The sequence below is a fragment of the Carya illinoinensis genome, chromosome 8 (assembly GCF_018687715.1).
Source record: "Carya illinoinensis cultivar Pawnee chromosome 8, C.illinoinensisPawnee_v1, whole genome shotgun sequence".
Taxonomy (NCBI): Eukaryota; Viridiplantae; Streptophyta; class Magnoliopsida; order Fagales; family Juglandaceae; genus Carya; species Carya illinoinensis.
Genome location: NC_056759.1, coordinates 34,083,411 through 34,096,965, shown reverse-complemented (window position 1 = coordinate 34,096,965; position 13,555 = coordinate 34,083,411). Strand labels below are relative to the sequence as shown.

The 13,555-nt window shown below is 33.4% G+C and overlaps 1 protein-coding gene and 1 pseudogene across 1 annotated transcript; one reads left to right on the top strand and one right to left on the bottom strand.

The window, feature by feature from the left end:
- The first annotated feature begins 5,838 nt into the window (after window positions 1–5,838).
- Window positions 5,839–8,493, top strand: LOC122318251 (myrcene synthase, chloroplastic-like). Its single transcript, XM_043135456.1, has 7 exons — window positions 5,839–6,125; window positions 6,219–6,486; window positions 6,569–6,944; window positions 7,097–7,312; window positions 7,403–7,541; window positions 7,648–7,896; window positions 8,000–8,493. The coding sequence occupies exons 1-7, from the start codon at window positions 5,883–5,885 to the stop codon at window positions 8,300–8,302; spliced, it is 1,794 nt and encodes a 597-aa protein (XP_042991390.1). The 5' UTR covers window positions 5,839–5,882; the 3' UTR covers window positions 8,303–8,493.
- Window positions 8,494–9,610: 1,117 nt separating this feature from the next.
- On the bottom strand, window positions 9,611–13,340 carry LOC122274650 (annotated as a pseudogene).
- Window positions 13,341–13,555: the final 215 nt, after the last annotated feature.

Genomic DNA, 13,555 nt, shown 5'->3' with positions numbered 1-13,555 from the left:
ACATTACCAACGCATCATATAAATTGGCGCATTTATTTAAATGCTACTAATACTACATTAGCAGCGGCACATTGAATTTGTTAACGGCGTTTATTTGACCGCCGTCACTTTTTAAAATAGCGGCGTTACGATAAATGCCGCTAATAGTACATTGGCGACGACACATTGAATAATTTAATGGCGCTTATCTAAACGCCACCACTAGTATGCTACCGGCTCATCATATAATTTGGCGATATTTATTTAAATGCCACTGATAGTACTTTGGCGAATTTATTAACGGCATTTATCTAAACGCCGCACCATTACGTTGCCCGAGCATCATATAAATTGGCGGCATTTATTTAAATATCACTAATAGTACATTGGCAGCATATTCAATTTATTTACGACGTTTATCTAAACGCCACCATGAGTTTTTTTTTTTTTTTTTTTTTTGTATTTGTATTTGTATTGCGGCTTCTTGTAAACGCCGCTACTAATTCATTGCCGACACATTTTTTAAATTAACAACATTAATATAAATGCATTACAAATACGTTACAGCGCATTGCATTAATTAACGGCATTTAAAAATCAATACAATGTGCACATTGCTTAAAACACCATATTCACTATATCTGAATAAGCTAGTTAGAAAGGACTACCCCTCTGTTCGGTTGACAGCATGGAAGGTATGATGAGTATTATTGTTTGACACGCAAGCCTATTTGTTAAATTGGCAACACCAAAGCTCTGACATTTGTGGCTTGCAATTTTGGCCTATAGTTGGTTGGGTGAATTACCAGTACATGCAATTCCGTGTTATATTCCACAACTTTGTTGCCTCATGCTGGTATCACTGTAATCTTTTAATTTCACATGCTTTTATTGAAGTCAAGTGTTAGGAGAAGTGCTAGATTATGTGTTAGTTTTACTACTGGTTTTGAAAGTTGTGAATCTTAGTGAGATGCTATTTATTAGTTGTGAATTTTAGTATGATGTTTAACATATTTTGTCATAAAGTTCGCAAATAACACATTTAAAAAATAAAATAAAATAAAAATGAGAACCATATTAAGAGATTAAATTTTTAATAATAGATTCTATCTATTTCTAAAAGAATGTACAACACTTGTACAATTTTTAAAAGGAATGAACAATACTTACTTTTTTGTATTGTACATTACTTATTAAATATTAAAGGAAAGAAATTCAACGGCGTCGTATTAAGATCTTGACACGTGAACTCTCTTCTATAGTTCTATTGAACCTCCCTCCCTCCTTCCAGAATTGGAATGCAATATATGGTATTTACCGGTAAGGCATTTCAGAAATTCAACTAAGATTTTGTGGGTATTTTCACATCATTTAAATAAGTTTTATTATTATTTATTTTACTACCAATAAATTTATAATAGCATTCACTGCTGATGCTATATATTATTACCAGCGTAATAATATATATGCCGGCGCATTTATCAATTATCGGCATTTCATTGATCAAATTTTCAGCCTTTTGTAAGTGCCACCAATGCTATATAATTATTACCTGCGTAACAATATAAACGCTGGAAAACTGCTTATTTACCAGTGTAAAATTAATCAATGGCCAGCATTTTTTTAAACGATATAAATGCCGAAAAACTCAATACTTTATCAGCTTAAACTCTATCAATTATCGGCGTTTTGTTAAACGCTGCTGATGCTATATATTATTACCGGCGGTATATTATAAACACCGGCAAACATGGTTAATATAACGGCGTATAATTAATAAATTATTAGCGTTGGTTTAAATGCTACAAAAAACATATATTATTACCGACGTAACAATATAAATGTCGAGAAACTATTAATTTTCCGACGCATAATTGTTATATTGGCGGCGTTGTTATAAATACCGCCAAAGCTATATATTAATACTGGCGTAAAAATTTAAACGTCGGAAATCTCAATAATTTTCAAGCGAAAACATTAAGCGCCAATAAATTTATATATCTACCAGCACATAAACAAACGCCGCACATATAAACGCTGCCAATTTTGTTTTTTATTTTTATTTTTATAGTGGCTATAGCAAAGTTCATGTCTAGAACTCTAGATGGTGGTTGAAAAAGACTAACAACCAACAAAAGAGAGTAGACACGCAGCCGGCAGCCCTAGCCAAAATTATGGCATGCATGTTCGTTCATTTACCAACAATAGATGACATCTCGGAAACACTCTCATCACTTTAAGGTCGATTAAATTAAAAGTCATCCATCTCATTTTACCTTATCTCAATTCATTTCATTTAATCATTATAATTTTTTTAAATTTTTACATAAAATATAATAAATAATTCAATTTTTTTAAATCTCAAAATAATAATAATATTAATATAACAATATTTTATTTAATTTTTAATTTTTATATCAATTCATCTCATTTTAACTTACTATCAAAACTGCATCTTGGCCTTTATATAAATATATATATATATATATATATATATATGCATCATCGTGTACTAGTCGAATTAATATTTGTTGTACGTGCATGATACTTTTCTGGTCTACTAATCCACCTTAATTAAATGTGAGCCGTTTCGATACAGAAGCTCACCTTACTCTGTATGAAAAAATCATCTCTCATTCAAATGGTCAAACATAGATACGAAGGTTGGTTTGAATTTATTTTTACAAAATGACAAAAATTGTCACATTTTTAAAAGAAAGAAAACATTATAAAATTAATGTAGATGAAACCAGCTCATCTCACGAAGATTGGTTTGAATTTATTTTTACAAAAAGACAAAAATTGTCACATTTTTAAAAGAAAGAAAACATTATAAAATTAATGTAGATGAAACTAGCTCATCTCACTATATACGGAGAAATCATCTCTATCTAAACGGTCAATATAGAGTTCTAAAAGTTGGTTTGAATTTATTTTTACAAAACGACAAAAATTGTCACCATTTAAGAAAGAAAATATTATGAAATTAATGTAGATAAAATCATCTCATCTCACTTTGTATGAGAAAACATCTCCATCCAAACGGTCGATAGATTTGATAATATTAGTTTGACTTTATTTTCACAAAACGACAAAAGTTGAGAGCTAAATGTTAGTTTGAATTTATTTTCACATAAAAAAAATGTCACCTTTTTAGAAGAAAGAAAGCATTAGGAAATTAATGTAATTTAATAAAAATATTGTCATCTTATAATATTAATATAATAATATTTTATTTAATTTTTAATTTTCATATCAATTCATCTAATTTTAACTCACTATCTAAACTGCACCTATACGCTTGAAACCAAACAATATTTTCTTTTTAAGTTGGTTAAAAGGTCCAAACTTGACCAGCCTGACTGTACAAGTCTTAAAAAGAACAATGCATTTTGTACTGATGAGGCAGTCGATTGGTACCCCTTTAAAGAGGTAGCTTGGCCTTTATATATAGCCAGCTAGCTTGGCCTTTATATATATATATATATATATATAATATGCATCATTGTATACTAGTCCAATTAATATTTGTTGTACGTGCATGGTACTTTCCTGGTCTACTGATCCACCTTAATTAAATGTGAGCCGTTTGGATGCAGAAGCTCACCTCACTCTGTATGAAAAAATCATCTCTCATTCAAACGATCAAATATAGATATTAAGGTTGGTTTGAATTTATTTTCACAAAATGATAAAAATTATCACATTTTTAAAAGAAAGAAAATATTATAAAATTAATGTAGATGAAACTAGCTCATCGTACTATGTACGGAGAAATCATCCCTATCCAAACGGTCAAATAGAGATCTAAAAGTTGGTTTAAATTTATTTTCAAGAACGACAAAAATTGTTACCATTTCAGAAGAAAGAAAATATTATAAAATTAATATAGATGAAATCATCTCATCTCAGTTTATAAAAAGAAAACATCTCCATCCAAATGGTCAAACAGAGATTTGAATATTGGTTTGACTTTATTTTCACAAAACGACAAAAGCTGAGAGCTAAATGTTGGTTTGAATTTATTTTCCCATAAAAAAAATGTCACCTTTTTAGAAGAAAAAAAAATTAGGAAATTAATGTAATTTAATTAAAATATTTTCATCTTATAATATTATTATGAAAGATATTATTAAAAATTAAATTTGAGTAGGTAATTTATAAATTATTATTAAGAGGTTGTTTGGATAGTGAGATGAGATTAGATCATTTTAGATGAAAGTTGAAAGTTAAATAAAATATTATTTGAATGTTATTTTTTAATATTATTTTTTTTATTTGAAAAAGTTGAATTGTCTATTATATTTTGTGTGAAAATTTTGAAAAGTTGTAATGATTAGATAAAATGAGATGGATTATGAATTTAAGAGTGTTTCTTAATCCAAACAGCCTCTTATTATTTATAAAATCTTCAAAAAGTTAAAACCATCTCATCTCACTTCCTAATCCAAATATACAAAATTTTAAAAAATCATCTCAACTCAACTCAACAATCTCACTTCTATTCACAAACCATTTTAACTCATTTCATATCATCTTACTATCCAAACGAGCGAGTAAATTTATGTAGACCTTTCTTGTTGGGGGCAAAGTGGTACTACAATAATATTGGACATACTCCAAGCCTTCTAGAATACTTTGAAAATGCATGGATAACATTGTAAGTCGTTATATAGAACACATCATCCTGGTCACTTAGATTTGCTAATTCTTCCTAGAGATCCTTCCTAATCCTAGCAAAACTTAAACTTGCAGTTAACTGGATACTTAGATTTGCCTCTCATGGTAAGTACGTAATTACCAGGCATGTAAATGTATGACAAGTAAGCTAAGACTTATGCAGGAAAAAAAAAAAAAAAGAATAGAAATATAAAATGAAGAAAGTTATAAGAAGAATCAATAGAACCAAAAGATTGAAAAAAGAAATAAAATTAATGTAGTATGCTTTGCATTCAAATTGCGTAGGGTTTCACCACTCTATATGTCCCTTTAGGCACTCAAAACAAGATGCCACCTACCTCCCTTGCATGCCATATTTTTCTCAAAACCGCCATTCGAGGCACCATGCAACCACATTTTCTATCGGGGGGTCACTCTTGAAAGGTCCTTTAGAGCATTTACATCTCATTTTCCATAAAATTTCTTATAATTTAGTTAAAAAGTATATTTCCTAAAATTTTTTCTTAAATTTTACTCATCTTTCAAAAACTTCCTACATCTTATTCCCTATCATTTCTCTATTCTATTAAAATAATATTTCTCTATTCTTTCTTTATTACTTTTTTCTCTCACTTCCATTCATAAACTTAACTACTCAATATTTTTTCTTATATTTTGAACTATTACTCTAGTGAATATTTTAAACAAAAATTTTAATTATTTTTTTGTGGATATGATAATATTTTTAAAATTAAATTTTTTTATATTTTCGTAATTAATTAAATTATTTTTAAAATTATTTTTTAAAACTATAATAAATATGAGTATTAGAGAAAGTGTAGATGATTGAAAAATTATTTATTTTATATATTAGAATAAAATAATGATAAAAATGATTTGGGGACTCACTGTTCATTCCTTAAACTTTTTCCCTAAAATAGAGATCCAGATGTGAGAAGTATTTTGATCAAAACCCCATAATATATCTCAAATTATGGGGAATCCGGTACTTTGGGATACCGGATGTGAATGCTCTTAGGTAACAAACCAATATGTGGCCACCAACCCCTTTAGCCTCCCTTGTCTAAATGAACAAGCTAAGAAATCTTAGGAATCTACTAATTAAAGTTTGCTTTTAATGCCGTGACATAGAGATGATAGCCACCCAAGGATATATAAAGGCATATATGTGAATCTTATGTTCCACAAGTTAGTCCATTTAATCCGAAAAGCATAGCCTCCTAATGGCCTACTCAATGTGTCTTAATGCTCTTGATTCAGTACGACGTTGCAATCCTTCTGCATTGCTTCCATCTAAGAAACCTGACGCACATGTCACAAAAGGAAATCGTGATGTTCCTCGTCCATTCAAAACCATGGCCCTTGCAAATAACTCAAGTGACTCGACTATTGTTCGAAGATCAGGAAATTTTCATCCTACCATCTGGCCTGATGATTACATTCAGTCATTAAAAAGTGACTACGTGGTAAATTTTTCTATCTCTATTATTTTTTATTTTTTATCTCAGTAGTTCTTTCATTATCGGTGCAAGACTAATCAATGAAACTTGGATTGGCAGGCGGAGTCATACACCAAAAAAATTGAAAACTTGAAGGGAGAAGTGACAGAGATGTTTCACAAAATGGTGGATCCTTTAAATCAAGTTGAGAATATTGACATCTTGCAAAGACTTGGAATATCTTACCACTTCGAAGATGAAATAAGGAGGATGTTGGACAAAATACACAAAACTCATTATGGAGGTGATGTTTGCAAGGAGCAAAGGTTATACGCCACAGCTCTCGAATTTAGATTGCTAAGACAAAAGAAATATCATGTACCTCAAGGTAAACAACATACTAGTAATGCCTGACAAATATAAATAAACAAATCATTTGTTAACTAGTGAGCTTAATTTGTTGACTGTAGATATTTTCAAGAGTTTTACCAATGAAAGGGGGAATTTCAAAGAATGTCTTTATGATGATGTTGAGGGAATGTTGGCTTTGTACGAAGCCTCCTTCCTCTTGATAGAAGGTGAAAGCATCTTAGAGGAAGCAAGAGATTTTACAACCAAACATCTCAAAGACTATGTGGAGAAAAGCACAGATCAAAATCTTTGTGCAATGGTGAACCACGCCCTGGAGTTTCCATTGCATTGGAGGGTAAAAAGATTGGAAGCAAGGTGGTTCATTGATATATATAGGAGTAGAGAAGATATGGACCCTATCTTGCTTCAACTTGCAGAATTGGATTTCAACGTGGTACAAGCAGTCCACCAAGAAGATCTTAAAGTAGTGTCAAGGTAAAAGGGACATTTATACTCATGATCTTGTAATTTGACATTCACCCAGAAAATATATACGGGGATTTACTGGATATATATACGATTAGAAAAGTAAAAAATTTCATTACTATAGTTCTAGAACTGATATTATTTCCTTGTCTCATACAAAGGTGGTGGAAGAGTACTGGCCTTGGAGAGTTGAGCTTTGTGAGGGATAGGGTGGTGGAGAATTTCTTATGGACAGTGGGAGTATCCTTTGAGCCCCAATTCGGATTTGTGAGGAGAATGTTAGCAAAGCTCGGAGCACTGATAACAATAATAGATGATGCCTATGATGTCTATGGCACTTTAGAAGAACTTGAGCTCTTCACGGAAGTTGTTGAGAGGTTTGTATTAATGGCAGTGGTACATCTCTAATAGTGCTTCATCTATAGCTTGTCATTAACCCAAATACTTATGTAATGTTTGTGTTGTAGATGGGATGTCAATGCAATGGAAAAACTTCCTTACTATATGCAGCTAAGTTTCCTTAACCTCTACAACTCAGTTAATGAACTGGCTTTGGACACCCTCAAGGAAAAAGGTTTCAACATCATTCACTACCTTAAGAAGGGGGTATGAGCTTCACTCTTATATATATATATATATATATATATATTACTCTAGCATTTGTTGTACATTATAACTCTTCTGCTTCATTGTTCCACCATAAATGTTTCAGTGGGCAGATTTATGTAGAGCTTATCTAATGGAGGCGAAGTGGTACTACAGTGGATATACACCGAGCCTTCAAGAGTACATTGAAATTGAATGGCTATCAATATCATCACCACTTTTACTGGTGCATTCTTATTTTTCTGTCACGAATCCCATAACAAAGGAAAGCTTAGATTTATTGGAAGACTATCCCAATATAATTCGTTGGCAAGGAATGATTGTACGACTTGTGGATGATCTTGGAACATCTAAGGTTTGCAAACCGCACTATCCCAAGTCTTTTGCCAAAATATTTTCGGTCTTCTTCACATGAACATAGGATAACATACTTATATTTGTGTTAATTTGGAAATCAGGATGAGTTCGAAAGAGGTGATAATCCCAAATCAATTCAATGTTACATGAATGATACTGGTGCTAGTGAAGAAGATGCTCGTGAGTATATATGGAATTTGATTAGTGCAACATGGAAGAAGTATAATGAAGAACTCGCTGCAAGTTCTCCCTTTTGTGAAGCATTTATTCAGATTGGATTGAATTTTGCAAGGATGTCCCAATGCATGTACCAGTACGGAGATGGGCACAGTGTTGAACATCATGAAAGTAAGGACCGAGTGCTAAAGTTGCTTATTCATCCCATCCCTCTATCTAAAGATTGATGAATGATTGATATATATGCATACGTGATTGAAGCTTCGACTTCAAAATAATTACGTAGAAATATATATTTTTTTTTCTTTTATCCATATTTGACAAGCTACATCTTTCCCTTTACAAAATAAATGATGTAAAAGCCAAACCAAAACTAGCTTGGTTTGCTTAAACTTGAATAAGACTGCGCTTTACGATAGATGTATTGCATGCTACACTTCTTAGTTGAATTTGCTGTGTATGCTGAAACCGAGTTGATTATTCGAACATTTTCAAATTTCATGATCAAAATGAATCGTTCAAGAATTGCATAAATTTATCGACATAGAGATGGTGGGCAGAATTTTTGGATGTTCTGCATAAATATTACTACGAGAAAGAAACTCGCGCACAAAATGCCAAAAAATAAAGAACCAAAATGCCCAATCTTTTAAAATATCTTATAAACATACATTTATATACTAAGTTGAAGTTTCTTATAAAAAGCAGCTCAAGTGAAAAAAAAAAATATATATATATATATATATATATATAGTCATCATTTTTGTCGAAGCTAGCATTCTCAAAACATCTTAACTCAAATTATTTCACTACTATTCACAAATTATCTTATCTCATCTCATTATCCAAATGAAGCTAAGAAGCAAGAAAATACTTCATTCATCAATCTCAAGTCACGTTGTTAACTTCCTCATTGGCCTTATCAAGGCTGCACACTGAACCAGCACAAGCTTTTTTGTTGTAAAAAACTTTCCTCTATAAAAGCAATAAGTCCCCTTTAGCTGCCAAGGATTCTATAAATATTGGCACAAATACTTCTATATATGTGTGGGCACAGCCCGCCGTACAGGTGCGTATGTTGTTACCCCATCTTGCGATAAAAGTGTTAAATTAACCCGTAACTCCATACTCAAAAACTCTATACCACCTTCATTGACCTTTGATCTCCCAAGTTTACAGGGGAAATAAATAAATAAAAGAATGCACGAAGTTACTAACATCCAGACATGAATATCGAAATGAATTCTATGCTTATAAACTACTACACCCATTATAATGGAACTGGAAAGTGAAAAAAAAAAAAGAATAAAAAAAAAAAGATAAAAAAGGTTCTCCTTGTTCCTCTGCTTCTCTCACCAGATAAAATATCTGCAGTCCAGGGATTTTAGGCTCTGATTTTTGAAGATTTTGGGCTTGAGCTACCAAGAAAAGTAGAAGACACACATAAATGAAGCCAACAAGCTTATAAATGAAAAGTTGAGAAGAAAAGAATGATAAAAGATATGCAAAGAAGCATATTACTTTATTTTATAAGTAAAAGAACATATTACTTACCCGCCATCAACAATCTCATCGAGGCATAACAGAATGAGATCCAAGTTTTCTAGTGCCTCCTTTTCCACATTACCTCTATCACAAAAACATAGTTTTATCCAAGTAGATAAAAGAGTTGATAAATGAATAATAAAAACAACTGAATTATTAAACAAGGGCGAAGAACAACAGTAACTATGAGAAACCTGAGAAGAAGGCCAACTGCATCAAAAAATCCCTGAGGAACAGTGGCTAAGATGAGCTCGTTTTCATCTTCACCCCCAGTAACAAAAAAGTGAAGGTCTTGAACAAACTTGTAAACAACGATGTTGTTCTCAAACATTCCTATCTCCGCTGTGAATAAAGTAGCAAGATTTTTTTATAAGAATAGGGATAGCAATATGTTTTTTCAAGTAATCGAGAATTTTATTAAAGAACTTGAGAGGCAATAAAATAGCAAGATGTTAAATTGTAAACAATAAGAATCTAAGCAATGTACATGTACATGGATGATTTCATCAACCATAAAGACAGAGAACAGGAGAATAAGTCATATTCTAGAGATCAACACAAATAGAGCGTCTCACACGACCAAGATTCAATGCAGATAACCTGACATTATTCTCAGAAGGGGATGATTCTTTCAAAATGAAATATATCAATCAATGTCAAAGTCATCAGGGTTTTAACTTTTAAGCAAGAGCCAATGCTTGTGCAATTGCAATGGGATAGGCATGTTTGCAAAGTCGTCCTTGATAAAAATGAAGCACTTCACAACCAAATAATAAGGAAACAGATACCTTCTGTCCGTGCATTTGTCTTCTGGGTCTTGGTAAATACAGCTTTCTCAAATCCTTCCTTTGCACTATTTGTGGGCCAGTCATCTGAGTAATACTTAACAGCGACTCGTTTCCCTTCAGAATCCAAAAGCAGGATATTTTTTATGGAAGGGCATGACTCCTACAAAATGAAGATGATGCAGGATTAGAGATTGCCATAAACCTGACCTTAGCAGTATCAAGGTGACTGCTATTCTAACCCAGACAAAAGTAGCTACAGTAACCCTCGAGCCCTTGCGCAGTCAGATGCCTAGTTCTCCATGTTTAGCCGTGCAGTTTATTGAAATGTTTTGCCTTTACACAAGTGTGCAGGGTGCTCAAGACTGTTTGCTGACTTTGACACATTTGTGAGGTTATTAGTCATTAATTTTTGAGACTGTGGCACAGTAATATTAGGTTTTGATCAAAGTAGCGTCTTTAGTACTCTTTAGTCCCAATGCTTAGAATTCTATACAAGTTTTTGGCGCTTTTCAGAGAGACCAAATAAAGGTAATAGAATTATATTTTCTGATCACCAAAATTAAATTGTTTGATAGGAACTTTGATTCTAGCAATCCTAAATTGTTCCTTTTTAGGATATGACCCCATGGTGGTAACCCAATTGAAAGTTCATAAGCTCCCAACAGTGGCTCACTGTCAAACGAAAGTATACAAACCGGATCCTGCATATAAGTAATGACACGCCGATATCTAACAATGGCTAAGGTACTTCACAAGAAGCAGGTTTAACAAAACAAAGAAATTTTTTTTCCAATTCTAATTTGAGGTACAATAGAATTCTTTGGGATCATGAATTTTCAGTTTCTTTTATAATTTCATCCAGTTTTTAGCAGGGATCAGTATTCAGTATGTTTCTAAGCAAATCCTTGTGCAAGATAGGAAAGTATCTCTGATTCTGTATAAATTTTCTTAAAATTGGTGAATTAAAATCAGGAAGAAAAACTCGATAAACAGGAAACATAAAGACCATTTCCAGTAGATTTACAGTACAAGAAACACATTAACACTGCTGTAACCATTTCCATGGTAAATGTATGTCCTTAAATTATTTTTGGGGAAACAAACAAGATCCAGTTCTAAGAAACATGGATTTGAGACTAACTGTCAGAAAATATGAAAGATCAAGCACCTTTTACTCATGCATGTCAGATCTACGTGAACAGACACCTAATACTAACCATCCTAACCAATGAGATTATTAGATGCAGTTCAATTAATAAATCTAAGTCAGAATCAAATCCTAAAATTATCCTACCACATATAAGTCGGATCAATTGTCTCTACACAAAATTAATGATTTTAGAATAAAAGGAGCTGTTTAGAAAGAGAATGCGAAGCGAGTAACTCTGTTAAGTACTCACTGGACTGGAGAGAACTAATGCCACCGAGATCAAGAACTAATGAGGATGGTGTCTATTCTACTTATTAGTTGCAAAAAGAGTGTCTAATATTAATGAGGATGGGAGCTTCACTGATAAATGGCAGCATCGATTGCATCCAAATTAAGTTATTTTTGCATCGAGTTATTGTGGATACAAATGGCTATTCGCATCCAAACTTTTTTTTTTGCATCGAGTTATTATGGATGCGAATGGACAAACATGATAAACTGTTTGCAACAATTGCATCCAAATAAAGTTATTTTGCATCGAGTTATTATGGATGCAAATGTCCATTCGCATCCAAACACATCAGTGGTTGGGATGACTAATTCCAACCAATTTTGAGTTTTTTGCAGCAGATAAAAATCGATGCAAAAGGTAAGGAATTAGCAACCATTTCATAAAATGGATGCTGAAACTCAAAAATAACTAAATAATTGCATCCAACTATCGACGATCAAAAATCGATCTAAAAAAATATTTGCATCGATTTTTCCTTGTTTTTGCAACCAAAACAAGCGATGCAAATGACCATATTTCTTATAGTGAACACAACACTCAAGAGAAAGAATGGAAAACTGGAAAGGCAATGGGAGAAAGAAAAACTCATTCATTCATAGCCATGGGTCTGTTCGAGGCAACCCTTCCTCCAAAAGTCTAGAATATTCCAATGTTTTGTCTGAATACCCCGTCCATTCTCCTCTCCTTACATGTAGTGCTAGCATTGTAACAGAAATTGTCTTATATGAAATAAAGAGATGAAATAATAGTAAATGACAGAAACTAAAGAAAGATGTGATAAAGATCACAGCATCCCAAACGCTGCGTTTCATATAAATGAAATGCAGTGCTTCATTCCAGGACTCTTGCGTGCTAGCTTTCTTCTTCCAGTGATGCGTACGGCTCCCCAAACTACTTCGTCTAGTTGCAGATGCTTTAAGTCACTTCAGATCACTTCATCCCGTTCGGTCTCCAGCTCCCCTTCTCGTTGACAGCTCCTTTGGTCCATGCCCATCCCTCTCGGGTAGTCCCCCTGTTGTCCTCCAGCCTGCCAATTGAAGGGGTCCCTTACAATTCTACCCCTTAGAGCACTTTACCCACAAGGTGCGGATAGAGGTGCCTAAGCTTCCATAGATTTTCCCAGGTGCTATCTTCGGTGGGCAATCCATTCCACTTCACAAGGATCTTGGTGAGGGATCTGTTCCCGTGGCGTCGCATGCGGCGATCGAGGATGGTTTCAGGCTCTGGAAGGACTTCTCCATGGGTATCGATGGGAGGAAGTGTCAACAGAGGCTGAACGTGGACTTCCACTTTTTTCTTCAAGCATGAAACGTGAAAAGTGGGGTGGATCCGTGCAATGGTGGACCGTCCCGACCCTCTTCGTGACTCGGAAGGGTCCATACCATCTTAGTGAGAGCTTCAGGTTGCGTCTGGTGGCTATGGATGTTTGCCTGTAGGGTTGTAGGCATAGGTACACCCAGTCGCCCTCTAAGAACCGTCTTTCCACTCATTTTTTATCTACATAATATTTCATGCGATGCTATGCTTGTTGTAAATTTTGCCTTAGTAACTGGGTCTGTTCCCTTGTGCGTAGTAATTGGTCAACTGAATCATTAGCTGATGTACCTGGCACATAAGAAAGGAGTGGGGGAGGGGGGTAGCCATACACAGATTCGAAAGGAGTGAGTTTAGTAGATGCATGATAAGACGTGTTGTACCACCATTC

What these genes read in the sequence shown, in the direction of transcription:
- LOC122318251 (XM_043135456.1), top strand. Translation starts at nt 5,883, where the DNA reads ATGGCCTACTCAATGTGTCTTAATGCTCTTGATTCAGTACGACGTTGC. An exon ending in GAAATATCATGTACCTCAAG is followed by an intron (nt 6,487 to 6,568) that starts GTAAACAACATA and finishes TGTTGACTGTAG; the next exon opens with ATATTTTCAAGAGTTTTACC. An exon ending in ATGATCTTGGAACATCTAAG is followed by an intron (nt 7,897 to 7,999) that starts GTTTGCAAACCG and finishes TTTGGAAATCAG; the next exon opens with GATGAGTTCGAAAGAGGTGA.